The 13,383-nt window shown below is 36.8% G+C and overlaps 2 protein-coding genes across 2 annotated transcripts; one reads left to right on the forward strand and one right to left on the reverse strand.

The window, feature by feature from the left end:
- Positions 1-510: 510 nt before the first annotated feature.
- Positions 511-5,789, reverse strand: LOC132547832 (uncharacterized). Its single transcript, XM_060211635.1, has 6 exons — positions 5,538-5,789; positions 3,494-3,574; positions 2,993-3,115; positions 1,768-1,889; positions 1,021-1,595; positions 511-731 (listed from the first exon to the last, which is right to left on the reverse strand). Exons 1-6 carry the CDS (start codon positions 5,787-5,789, stop codon positions 511-513), a joined length of 1,374 nt encoding a protein of 457 aa, XP_060067618.1.
- Positions 5,790-10,718: 4,929 nt separating this feature from the next.
- LOC132547807 (uncharacterized protein K02A2.6-like) lies at positions 10,719-11,096 on the forward strand. Its single transcript, XM_060211609.1, has one exon. It carries the CDS (start codon positions 10,719-10,721, stop codon positions 11,094-11,096), a length of 378 nt encoding a protein of 125 aa, XP_060067592.1.
- Positions 11,097-13,383: the final 2,287 nt, after the last annotated feature.

The raw sequence follows: 13,383 nt of genomic DNA on the forward strand, positions 1-13,383 counted from the left end.
AGATCTGCTACCCTATTGTAGTACTTGTGAACTTGATCCTTTTCCTGGACGCACTTTTGCTCTTTCAGCTCTATGTGTCCCTCTTGACACACGGCCTCAGATAAGAACGTTATACATATATTATACATATATTTATTCTTCATTGTGACATCACTTTGTAATTTGCCTGTAAACTCATCATCAAATACTGGTATAAAATTTTGTTTTATTTACTAAATATCTACATACCTAGATAATTTTATTGCTCATTAGAAAAACCACGTTCATTTTTATTCAAATTTCATATCTTACAGACTGATTTGGTTAATTTGATTTGCCTTTATATCAAGTGATGTTTTGGCTTTAGTTGAGAATATACTGATTTTTTTTCATTTGTTGATTCCTGGATAATGTTATACTGTTAAGGCGCGTGATTACACCTATCACACGTTCGTGATGATTGTCGCACATGTTTGAGGACGAAATGTTTTGGTCTATTTAAACATATGAATAGCGGTAGACATTTCAGAATCATTGTTTCCGAGGCACCACTCCTCTTCCGAATGTCTTGTCAAGTCTTCTGACGAAATTCAAGGCTTTCACTTTGATGGGCGCAGGTACTTGGGTTCTCTGGTGCATATAAAACTTGATCTTTTTGTAGTGTCCTTCATTCATTCTAAACGCGTGCGTTTCTTGCTCCAATTTCTGAATGGTCGCATCAAGATCCGCTTCCATCAGCTTCCAATATAAAGCTGAAAATATTAAAAAGGAAAGCGAATTTAAGGGAAACCAGAAATCCGACAATACTGATTTCTCGTGTAATTTCTCCATATCACAGATATATCAGACATAATAATGCAATCTAATCCTTTCCGCATTTGGCTCCTTAATATTCATGGAGGCAAAACGAAATTTCAGCTAAATATCAGTATTCTAAAACTTGGTTAATCTCACAAATACAACTTTTTTATACTACCCTGTCTTCTGTGAAGAAATAGCAAATTAGTACCATAAGCTCGTAAACTTATACATTATACGTACCTAGTACAACTTTGCTGTACCGTGGGTCACGTTCTCCTGACGGGTTTGGCCGCATCCAGTTCAAAATATCCTTTTCATGGCTAGAGAGATATGTCACTGGGGAAGTGACGTCATATTTTTTTGTGATATTATCTAATGTTATTTGAATCACTCGGGCTTGTAATTTCTTTGTTCTGTCCTGAATTGCCGGTTCCTTGCAACTGTATGCTGTTTTAAGTGAACTGCTGAAGCGTCCGTTGACTATGTCAAATATACCACCTTCTGAAACGAAACTATCTTCCAACTCATCGAGATTTTGAGCAATATTCTCCCGTTTCAATCGATTGATAAAAGGAGATAACTTTTCAACGTCATTCATGTGAGCTCGTGCGATCGCCATTTTTACGTCTTCATCTTCAATATCTTTAAAAGCGATATCGGATGGATAACTTTTGTCGACGGTTCTCAGAACACGATCTTTGGCTTCCTTTACCCTCGTTCGTCTTTGCTCCTTCATCATCTCATCGAATGTGTAAAGGATTTCCTCTTCAACGCGTTTGTTGAATTGATCTAACAATCCAGCTTCTTCAATGGACCTGTGAGAATCAATTTATTCAATAAAGAAAAACGAGAACAAATATTTCTAAATTGAGTTTGGCATGGAATGTTATATCAAGTTCGAAAACTCACAAGAATGTCTACTTTAAAGATATTGCATTCAGTTTTTCTTCTTTTTGTTTTTCATTGACACACTCACACACCAGGTACCTTTTCATTGTGTTATACACGTCCGGCACAATAGCTGTAACATCACCAGCAGCATAGTGTATCATTTCGTCAGACAAGGGACGTTTAGCCCAGAGATCGCCAATTTCTCTTACCCATGTATTCTGTACCAATGAGATTTCCTTCGTATAATATCAATATAAAGCACGATCCATTCAGTAATCTATATTGATGTTATAATCCTTTTGTGTCACAGCACCGAAAGTAAATTTAGTATTTTCATTTTAAAAACGTAATGAACAGTTATCCCAGATGGATATTGGCCTTCACTGGTTTTATTTAAGAAGATAAAAAAAAATAACACCTCAATCCAAATTTAAAGTTAAATATGGTACATCGTTATACAAAAACTGATCATAATGGAGTTTCTTCCTTTTAAGATTCAGTGATTAACCTTTGATGCGATTGAAGAAAATTATAACTGACTTAATGAATTGTACAAACTTTGATGGAAAGGTTGGCCTATCTTTATATAATTTTGATATTTTCCTTTGTACTAATTTTTTTCTAAACTTACCAAAGATATGAAATATTCTAAATCTTAACGAATTATTGGGCTAATGCACCTACTGAACTACAATTGAACATATATTTTGATCACTTTGGATTTTCCTCATTCGCCTCCTAGGTCTAAAATTTAGGCCTTTAGCATCACTGATGAGTTCTAGATGGACGGAATATCTGTATGATCAGTTTAATTCATTGTTCACCTCTACCGTGTCCTATTTAAGTTTGTGTCTAATGTACAGTGTTTGTCCTCTTGCCACTTATATCCCTTCTAGCATTCACCTTGATCTGCCGATCAAGCCAATAATTGCTAATGCACTATCAAAGAATAAACGGGAGCGGCGCAGGGCCTATATATGAAATCTGAATCTGATGATAAATTGTCAAAGTCAAAATCCCAGATGGTCACCCGTCTGCAGTATTATTTTCTGGGTCAAACCAAAAAAGTCCAATGTACAACTAGGGATCAAGAGGTACGGTCATATATAATTAAAAAATGGGAAATTCAGTGCTTCTCAAGAAATACGACAAAACAAATATTGTTTATGAAAGAAGGGATGGACCAGGTGCGAACAACATTTCAAACAGCTCAAAGTTTGATGATGTGGGTATAAAAATATGAAAATATGCAATGAATGAAGGAAAAAACAACTAAAAGCACCGGTTAATCTTAATCTACGCATCTATTATAGCTACTTACTTTAACCGCGTCCTTTTCATCAGCGACTTTAGCAACGGATGAATACTTTTGACATAAATCATCAAGTTTCATTAAAGGAACCAGTTCTCGCCCCTTCCTCTCCTCTATTACTAGGTTTGCTACCTGTACATTGAAATTTCAGAAAACTATTTTAAGTAGTTCAGAATTTTATAAGAATAACACAGGGCACTGACAACAATAAAATACCAACATGTCAACATAATCATAATCCTAACTCAAAGTTAATCAATCCAAGACCAAATGTGACCAACAAAACAAAAAAATACCGACATGTGAACATAAAAGTAAACTCAAATCAAATCTAAGCAAAGTAAGAAAAAGTTACACACCAATGATTCGCTTTCATGCGGGTCTATGTAAACATAATTGATTTGAATGTTTGAATTTTTGAAAGATAAATAACAGAATGTAAGCGTTTGATCTATGTTATAGATTAAACCGTTGTAAATTTTCTAAAGTAAGAATTTAAAGTAGGATTACTTGTGTATCAAACACGTTGTGGAGTCGGATGTTGAACTGGTAGTACAGGGCAGCACTATCACCAGAGCAGGAATGCATCACCTAAAAAAAACAAAATACCAACAGAATATGAACTTCAAATTAATAACACCAGGACAAAATACGAACAAAAGAAACATTTTCAAGTATTCGACCAGGCGTTCCGGAAGAGCAAGCGTTTACTTCAACGACATCCGCTATGTAAATTTTGGTCAATCCACGAAAAGCATGTTACGGTCCAAAAATAAGAACGACCCAACCAAATCAGAGCTTAAGAGAGTAAACGATAACAGCCAATGTTAAAATTATCTTATTTGTTGGTTCATTATCGTGAGAGGAACTACTCTATTATAGTCGGAATTAATTGATATATTCAATGCTGACAGCGTTTTGCACGAGGATCAATTTAATATATATTTGAATTTGTGTTAATCATCATACTAACGACAAAACAGACTGGTTTGTAAAAGCCAGTCTATTATCAATACAACGATGTTTCATAAGTGAAAAATAGCATACAGTTTATCCGTATCCGTAACAAATTGAAGGTAAGATATTTTTAAAAATTCTACATTTATATACTGATGGTTCAAAAGATAATAAAGTTGCCGAGGCCTTGGCTACCCGGCTACCAAACGACGCCTCAATAATCTCGGTATGCGCTAGCTATCTTCCTCGTCCTTGAATATATTCAAACAAGCAAAGATACAAGAGCGGTTATCTAGACAGACTATCTTTCTGTAGTACAAAGTCTTAGCAATAGAAATATCAAATATATTTTCATCCGTAATAAATTGACCTTTTTGTTGTTTTGATGGGTACCTGGACACATAGTAATACCAGGCAGATAGTGCCGTAAAGACAGCTTTATCGCTTCCACCTATTGTTTTTCAACTTCATTATACAGATTTTAAACCATTTATTAATCAACCGTAACAGCTTAGTGGCAGGAAGAATGGAATACATATGCCAAAAAATAAATTAGATTCCGTAAAACCTATTATCGGTAAATGGTCGCCATGTCATAGAGACAACCATCGAGACGAAGTTGACCTTTCCCGTCTTTGGACAGGCATAACATACCTATCACAATCATATATCTTGAAAGGTGAAGATAACTCTCGGTACATAGAATGTGATGAGCCAATCATGGTTAAACATTTTTCATTGAACTGGATTACCTTCTGTATACCCGAGAATTTTTTTATCGCGACGTTACAAGTCTAAAGACCATTTTTTTAGGTTACCTAAGATGGTGGTCTATATTATAGGATATGATTTACTATTGTAATCTTTTGTGATAATATAACCATTTAAGATTTTTAGCATTTATCTTTTAGTTTGTTTGATGTTATTTCCTTTTGGATCGCTGTGAAATTCACTGGTTGACGGCCCTAATGCCTTTTTATGTGTTGACGGGCCGCTATGAATGTAGCAATGAAAGTATTCGCCCCAAAAAGAAATGAAATCAGGAAAAACATCGCTATGGCGTCAAATTTCTCTTGATGCAAGTTGCAAGAGTCCATAATTGTTTATTTAGAAATTATTTTCGTTTCATTCTATCTGTCCGGCTTCTCCAGATCGTCCTTTCATGCATTAATTGAAAACAATAGGAACATTTGAAACTATTGTAATGTCTTTATTGTAAAATATAACAAATGTGGGAGTTATATGTCTTATTTTCTTTCATGACAGCATCCTTAATATTCCAGGAGTTACGATCACATTTCATGACAAAATTAAAGCCACAAGCGCTGATACGCTCCTTTTGAAGATTCCAGAGCAGCGACACCAATCTTCAGAACCATTGCAATATACCGTTATGTGACATCGAGATTCGTTTGATATACATCAAAGGATAAAACTAGTCTTTTCATCTCGTCCAAAAGGTGTAGCGCATTGAACTTTCAATTTTGAAATGACAAGTTCCAGGGATGAAGAGAGCGAAAGTGATAGTAATCACTGGAATATGGAGGACGATATAACAGTAATCATCTATGTCATTCCTGAAAACAAATATTCTTACCTTAATGATTCGGTTTGAAGTCAGTATGTCCTGTAGCCTCCCCTTTGTAAACAGATCCTTGTTAACGTGGATGTCAAATAAAAAGACATCATGATCAATGGTTCCCACCTGTAGTAAAGTCAAAGGACCATCTTTACCCAGCTGGACCCCTTCGGCGTCTACTGCGATGACGTCACACTTCTCGAGCTTCCGGACGACGTCAAGACACCTGCTGACGTCAACGACGACCTCGACATTTCCACTTCTTGACATCTTGCTTTTATTCTGATAAAACTTTTTATGATGTGTATCTGTGAAAACAAATCAAAGGAACCTTATGAAACAATGTAAGGTTAGCATACAAATGAAATTCGAGATTGATCTTTTGAGCGCTTTCCACGAAAAAGCGATAGGATGACATGTTCAAAGACGGGCGGGCAACTGATAAAATAGATGATCATATTACAGTTTTTACGTTTTTTGGGATAGATGCAATAAATTCACATCCACTATCTGAAAATCGGATCGTGGCTGAGAAAAAGGTAACACGCATTCTTCTTGTCGAGGTAGCACAAGACAATAGTCACGTGGAGACATAACAAATGGTTGTAAAGAATATGATCACGTGATTTCTCGAAGCACACAACACAGCGCAATAATGATGTATCCATATAGCTTGACAACCAACAATGTAGCAGTCTACGGGAGACAACTCTGGTTTGTTTTTGTTGTAGTGCCATTGTTACTATTAATAGTAACGTATTAATTCATAGAAATTATATCCCCATATTACGTCAACAACAGGCAGAAACGTGATTGTGGGTAACAATGTAGTCATATGTTTTAAACAAGTAATCTACAGAGACATATATATCTTGTACATGTGTTAAGTTGTCGTTGACTAAATATGCTAGATATATTGACTGGTCTGATAACAAACTACAACCTAAATAAATGACAAACGCCCTGTTATGATCTTACCTGGGTAGTGGATGAGGAAGTATAAAAGTCACAGTCTCCACCTTGTTCATCCACTTCTGGAATAACGTATATTTGCATGTCATTTATATACTATCCCGATTGCACAACGGATGTTACTATATATAGAAACGAAAGTAGATTATCGATTTTCGCGTACACGAGTTGTTTAAATATTATATTACACATATGTGTTATCGGGTGACTTGCAGAAAATTAATGGCTATTTATAACATCACGATTTCTGTAAACCGCCTGTTAATGTTTGACATCATTACTATTTTTGAATTTTTTTAGAAAACTATGTACTGAAAAAAGACAAATTAATGTTATCTGCTTTGGACGACAAAAATTGAATAAAAAAATACGGTGGCGGTTATATGAGTTTTTCGGTCAAATCTGAGGACCTTACCGTACACAGGATTATAAGAACAGCCAAAAACGTTGGTCGATTCATTACTATTTTCGTGTAATCACATTTAATGTCCATGTTCAGGTCAATAGTGTTACCCGTTAGTCTTGGTCTCATCTGTCAAAAGTCCATATAAAACTAAATCAGGTCGTGAAGTTCGGAAACCAAGTCGGTTCCAGTGAATATTAACATATACAAAGCTTAAAAAGTTATAGTTCTAGTCAAAACAATATTTAGTAGTGATTTCCTTGCAGGATGTGTTCCAAGTGTTCCCTGAGGTGTTCCGTGACGTGTTCCAATACGCGTTCCATTGTTATATGTTCTTTGATCTATTCTTTGGTTTGTTTATGTTATACTACTCATTGACGAAGTTCAAGAACATTGTGATTTATTTTGCATATCATTCAATATAAAATAGTTTTTATCATTTACAAGAATTACAACCGTCGTATTGCTTTTATAAAAAGACTTGATCTGAGAACTGTGCTAAATGATAAGAAACACTATTGATATGGTAAATATAACTCATTTTATTATTAGTGTTATAGTGTCAAAGATCTTTCAGTTAAAAAGAAAAAAGAGAGATGTCGTGTAATCACATTTAATGTCCATGTTAAGGTCAATAGTGTTACCCGTTAGTCTTGGTCTCATCTGTGTTTGTAATTGTTAATATGTATGTCAAGCGTCTGGCTGAATAGAATGTTGTTGTTACAAGACATGGTGTGGTTCTTTGTATGTGACATGGTGTCAGAAGCGGGATAAAGTCAAATCATTGTCAAGAGATGGACTGGTCATCAAACGACCTACCGACGGCATTTAAATCATTCAAAACGCATTGTGAATTTACATTTGGTGGACCGCTTGCTGGTAAGAATGAAGAACAAAAATGTAATTATCTAATGCTATGGGTTGGAGAAAAGGGAAGAAACATCTTCTCTACATGAAATGTAACCGCAGATGATAGAAAAAAACTCGAAACATACTTCAATGGATTTGTAAACCTTGTAAACCTAAGTCAAATATAATATTTGCACGGTATCGGCTGAAGTCCCGGGTTCAGTCTGAAGATGAACCGTTTGAACAATTCATGACAGACTTGAGAGTCTTATTTAAAGACTGTGGTTATGCTCATGAGATGGAAGATGAAATCGTCCGTGATCACATTTCTTCGGTGTCAAGTCAGCTAAAGTTCGAGAAAAACTGACACTACAGAAGTCAATGGATATAGCCAGGACACACGAAATATCCCAGAAACAGCTGAAAAGTATGTTTAGTCAAGAGGACCCCAAGGTCAACGTCGTTAAACAAACAACGAATAAGAAGAGCAGAAATACACAAAGTACGAGACAGAGATATGAAAAAACTGAAGTGAAATGTAACAAGTGTGGGTATGAACACAAATTCAAAGGAGCAACATGTCCTGCATATGGAAAGAAGTGTAATTTGTGCAAAAAGATGAATCATTTTGCGAGCCAATATCGTAGTGAGAAACCAAAGTACAACAAAAAGAACAGTAAAATGTTAGTACAGATGGTGGAGAATAACCTCACAGATGACAGTACAAGTGATGATAGAGAGACAGATTTGTATGTAGGAATGGTAAATGACTTGCCAGTAAACAGACTCAATGATGATTGGACAGTATGTTGTATAGTGAACAACAAAACATCAAGAACACACGTAGACACAGGGGTCAGGTGCAATGTTATAAGTCCAACAAACCCTGAAGTCATTACAGGTGAAAACCCCACTAGAGAAATCTGAAGCCATGCTGAGGTCGTATAGTGGTCATGCAATTAAATCAATTGGAACTTGGAAGCTTCAATGTAATTTCAAGGACAACAACAATCATGTGATACAATTTCAAGTAACTGAGAAAACAGCCCCTACAATCATAGGAGCAGAGAGCGCTATGTCGATTGGACTGGTGAAACGCTTATTTGGGCTGAACAGAATCTCTACCAACAATGATAGTCAAGTACGCTACGAAAAGCTAAAAGAAGAGTACAGCGAACTATTTAGTGGAGTAGGCTGTCTACCAAGATATCACACAACACATATTGACAGTACAGTACAGCCGGTGATACACCTCCGAGAAAAGTGCCAGTGGCATTAAGGGACAAGGTAAAACTGGAATTGGCACAAATGGGAAAAAAATGGCATAATTGTGCGTGAGAAAGGACCTACAGACTGGGTTAATAGCATGGTAACGGTTACCAAGCCAAATGGTAAAATCAGAATATGTCTGGACCAAAGAGATTTGAATACAGCTATCAAGAGACAACACTATCCTATGTTGACCATTGAGGAAACAGTCGCACGGATTCCGGAAGCCAATATTTCTCCAAACTGGACAATATGTCTGGGTTTTGGCAATTACAACTTGACGAGCCCAGTTCAAAGCTATGTACATTCAACACACCATTTGGACGCTATAGATTTCTCCGCATGCCATTTGGATTGAACTCTGCACCCGATGTTTTTCAGTCAGTAATGTCAAACATGGTGGAAGACCTTGATGACGCAGAAGCTATAGTAGATGACATTTAAGTCTGGCTAAAGTCAGTCGAGGAACATGACAGAAGGCTACAAGAAGTCCTTCAAAAGGCCAAAGCTTATAACCTCACATTAAGTGCTGATAAATGTCAGTTTGGGAGACAGGAAGTGACATATGTTGGCCACGTCCTTAGCAAGGATGGACTTAGACCAGACCCTGACAAGGTTAGAGCGGTTAAAGGAATGAAGGTACCACAGAATCAAAAGGAACTGATGACCTTCTTAGGATTTGTACAATATCTAGCAAAATTCCTGTCAAACTTGTCTGAGGTAGCCGCACCACTAAGACATCTACTGGGAAAGGACACACATTGGGAATGGAGAGCCCAACAGGAGGAAAGTTTCAATAAATTGAAGCTGATGGTGATCAAGGCACCAGTGTTGACATACTTTGACACAAACAAACCGATTGTAATGACAGTGGACAGTAGCTCAAAAGGAATGGGTGCAGCAATCATACAGGACGGTAAACCTATTGCACATGCATCAAAGGTACTAACTCCTACTCAGGAACGCTACTCACAGATAGAGAAAGAGACTCTCGCAATAGTGTACGGATGCACAAAATTCCATCAATACCTTTATGGGAGGAAAGTTCAAGTGGAATCTGACCACAAACCGTTACAGAGCATATTTAAGAAGTCTGTGTATCAAGTACCTGCTCGTCTTCAGAAACTGTTGCTCACACTCCAAAAGTATGACCTGGAAGTGACCTATAAACCAGGCAAATTGTTATATGTAGCTGACACACTGTCAAGGGCATTCCTAGAGGAAACAGGAAACTTTAGTAGATGATCTTGCTGTCAAGGAACTCTATTTGTTGGCATATTTACCGGTCTCATCAGAAAAGTACAAAACTATCAAAGAAGGTACAGAGAATGACCTAGAGATGTCAAGGCTGAGACAACAAATAATGACTGGTTGGCCGGAAACCAAACAGGAAGTTGATCAACAAATTCAGACATACTGGAATTATCGCGACGAAATTGCCTGCATTGATGGATTGATATTCAAAGGACACAAATTGATCATTCCAAAGTCTCTGCGACCAGAAATGCTTGACCGGATACATGAGGCGCACCTTGGTATGGTCAAATGTAAGGCACGCGCGAGGGAAGTACTATTTTGGCCAGGAATGAGTACTGATATAGAAGAGAAGGTTGTCACATGCAACATTTGTGCTTGACACAAACAGCAACGCAAAGGAACCACATATACCCCACGACATACCAAACCGACCATGGGCTAAAGTGGCAATGGATCTATTTGAACTTAAGGGGCAACATTACCTGCTTTGCGTAGACTATTTTTCAAAGTGGCCTGAAATCTCAAAATTACAAGGACTGACAAGCAGCTCTGTCATTAACCATGTAAAGAGCCAGTTTTCCAAATATGGAATTCCAGACCAAGTCATAAGTAACAACGGACCACAGTTTGCGAGTCGGGAATTTACCAAATTCTCAAAAGACTACGGTTTTCAACACACTATCACGAGTCCACATTACCCCTCATCAAATGGTCAAGTGGAAAGAATGGTACAGACAGTAAAGAGACTACTGAAGAAGGCAAATGACCCATACCTAGCAATACTCGATTATCGAAACTCACCGATCGATGGAATTGACCTTTCATAGATGTTCATGGGAAGGCGACTTAAGACCACCCTACCAACAGCAACCCCATTGTTGAAACCACAAGTGTCAGACGAGATTCAGGACAGTTTAAAGTTAAGACAATTTCGACAAAGAAATTATTTTAATAGACATGCAACAAAAGGTCTCGAACCATTACAAGAGAATGACACTGTCATGATGAAAACAGGCAATGAAAGGACATGGACGCACAGTACTGTAGTTGATAAACACCAGACACCAAGATCCTATGTAGTACAGACATCAGATGGAAAGAAATACAGAAGGAACAGGAAGCATCTCAAAGTAACAAAGTCCTTACCTACACTGGATGATGAGGATATAAAGCTGGAGATCACAAGTCCTGCAGTTCTAAGTCCAACAATACACTCCGAGGTTGACCTCAAGTCACAACCTGCATGTGTACCAACTGTCAGCCCTGAGGATAAGCCTCGTGATTTAGTCAAAAGTCCATATAAAACTAAATCAGGTCGTGAAGTTCGGAAACCAAGTCGGTTCCAGTGAATATTAACATATACAAAGCTTAAAAAGTTATAGTTCTAGTCAAAACAATATTTAGTTGTGATTTCCTTGCAGGATGTGTTCCAAGTGTTCCCTGAGGTGTTCCGTGACGTGTTCCAATACGCGTTCCATTGTTATATGTTCTTTGATCTATTCTTTGGTTTGTTTATGTTATACTACTCATTGACGAAGTTCAAGAACATTGTGATTTATTTTGCATATCATTCAATATAAAATAGTTTTTATCATTTACAAGAATTACAACCGTCGTATTGCTTTTATAAAAAGACTTGATCTGAGAACTGTGCTAAATGATAAGAAATACTATTGATATGGTAAATATAACTCATTTTATTATTAGTGTTATAGTGTCAAAGATCTTTCAGTTAAAAAGAAAAAAGAGAGATGTCGTGTAATCACATTTAATGTCCATGTTAAGGTCAATAGTGTTACCCGTTAGTCTTGGTCTCATCTGTGTTTGTAATTGTTAATATGTATGTCAAGCGTCTGGCTGAATAGAATGTTGTTGTTACAAGACATGGTGTGGTTCTTTGTATGTGACAACTATCTCGTACACTGCGTACGTCAGTGCTAGTGAGTTTCATACTGGCCATTTGTCTGATGAAGGTGACAATCTAGTCACTGAAACGTCCCACTCTAATCTTCTACTGGTTGTGTTTTAAGATGAAGGTGACAGTGTAGTCTTGGAAACATCACACTCTAATATTCCACTGGTTGTGTTATAAGATAAAGTTGACATTGTAGTAATGGAAACATCACATTATAATCTTCTACTGGTTGTGTTATAAGATGAAGGTGACAGTGTAGTCATGGAAACGTCACATTCTAATCTTCTACTGATTTTTAGCACAACTCCTACTCTACTTGAGAATCAATTCAATTATGTATAATTGTGTGCCTTTTTAGAGAATGACCATGTCAGGAACGACGATTTCTGTAAGTTGCTGAAAGGTGGCATTAACTTGTCTTGTGTACATTTTTCTGTCAATAAAACAATCCATTTCAGTTAACACAGATCATGCTTAAAGATTTGTCTCCCTTTCCACGACAAACAATAGCTTAATGTTCGACCGAAGACAACCCCCTGTATTTTGTTTGTTCAAGACAAATTTAGGATTAGACCGTGGAGCCAAAAAATAGAACTCGTCAATGATGCCAAGGAATTAAACTGTTATAGCCGACTACGATACATTGTCGGTGGCCTAATCAAACGTTAAAAACCAAATAGGGACTTGCAAATGTTATCATATTTAAGATTCGAAAATAGACAAGTGATTTTCAAGTACCCCAATATCAATATAATTCTGCATATTCGTGTGTTTAGTTAGAGAAAGTCGAAGGCTACATTAAGCACGACGATTTCTGTAAATTGTCTATTAAAGAAGTTGTTTATATAAATTGAAGGTTATATTTTTATCAGTTCTAATCTTCAAAAATGCAACAGGCGTAGGGGCCTTAACGGTCATCTGACTATAAAAACCTCTTTTTATGGTGTAATTGCAAAAATACCTCACAATTCAGTTCCAGAACATGCCTACAAATTTCGTGGTCAATGGCACCGGTCAGACAATGCAAAAAGTTTACAATGTGTTCTTTGTTTCAAAGTTGGCGGTCGTGAAAACGTTTTATAATTTTAGAACGATCCTAAATTACCAACACTTGGCTAGAATCATTTCAGCTGAATCATACTGATGGCACTTGAGAGGTATTACTTATGTTTCGGTCAGGAAAGCCCTGATTACATATC

Source organism: Ylistrum balloti, unplaced genomic scaffold (genome assembly GCF_031769215.1).
Source record: "Ylistrum balloti isolate Yb309-2 unplaced genomic scaffold, AGI_CSIRO_Ybal_v1 Utg369980, whole genome shotgun sequence".
Taxonomy (NCBI): Eukaryota; Metazoa; Mollusca; class Bivalvia; order Pectinida; family Pectinidae; genus Ylistrum; species Ylistrum balloti.

Excerpts from the sequence above, each read along its gene's own strand:
- LOC132547832 (XM_060211635.1), bottom strand. The coding sequence starts at position 5,789 with ATGTCAAGAAGTGGAAATGTCGAGGTCGTCGTTGACGTCAGCAGGTGT. Across the intron at positions 1,890-2,992 it reads ATGAAAAGGACGCGGTTAAA|AATACATGGGTAAGAGAAAT; the intron begins GTAAGTAGCTAT and ends TCATTGGTACAG. Across the intron at positions 1,596-1,767 it reads GTGTATAACACAATGAAAAG|GTCCATTGAAGAAGCTGGAT; the intron begins GTACCTGGTGTG and ends TGATTCTCACAG.
- LOC132547807 (XM_060211609.1), top strand. The coding sequence starts at position 10,719 with ATGGATCTATTTGAACTTAAGGGGCAACATTACCTGCTTTGCGTAGAC.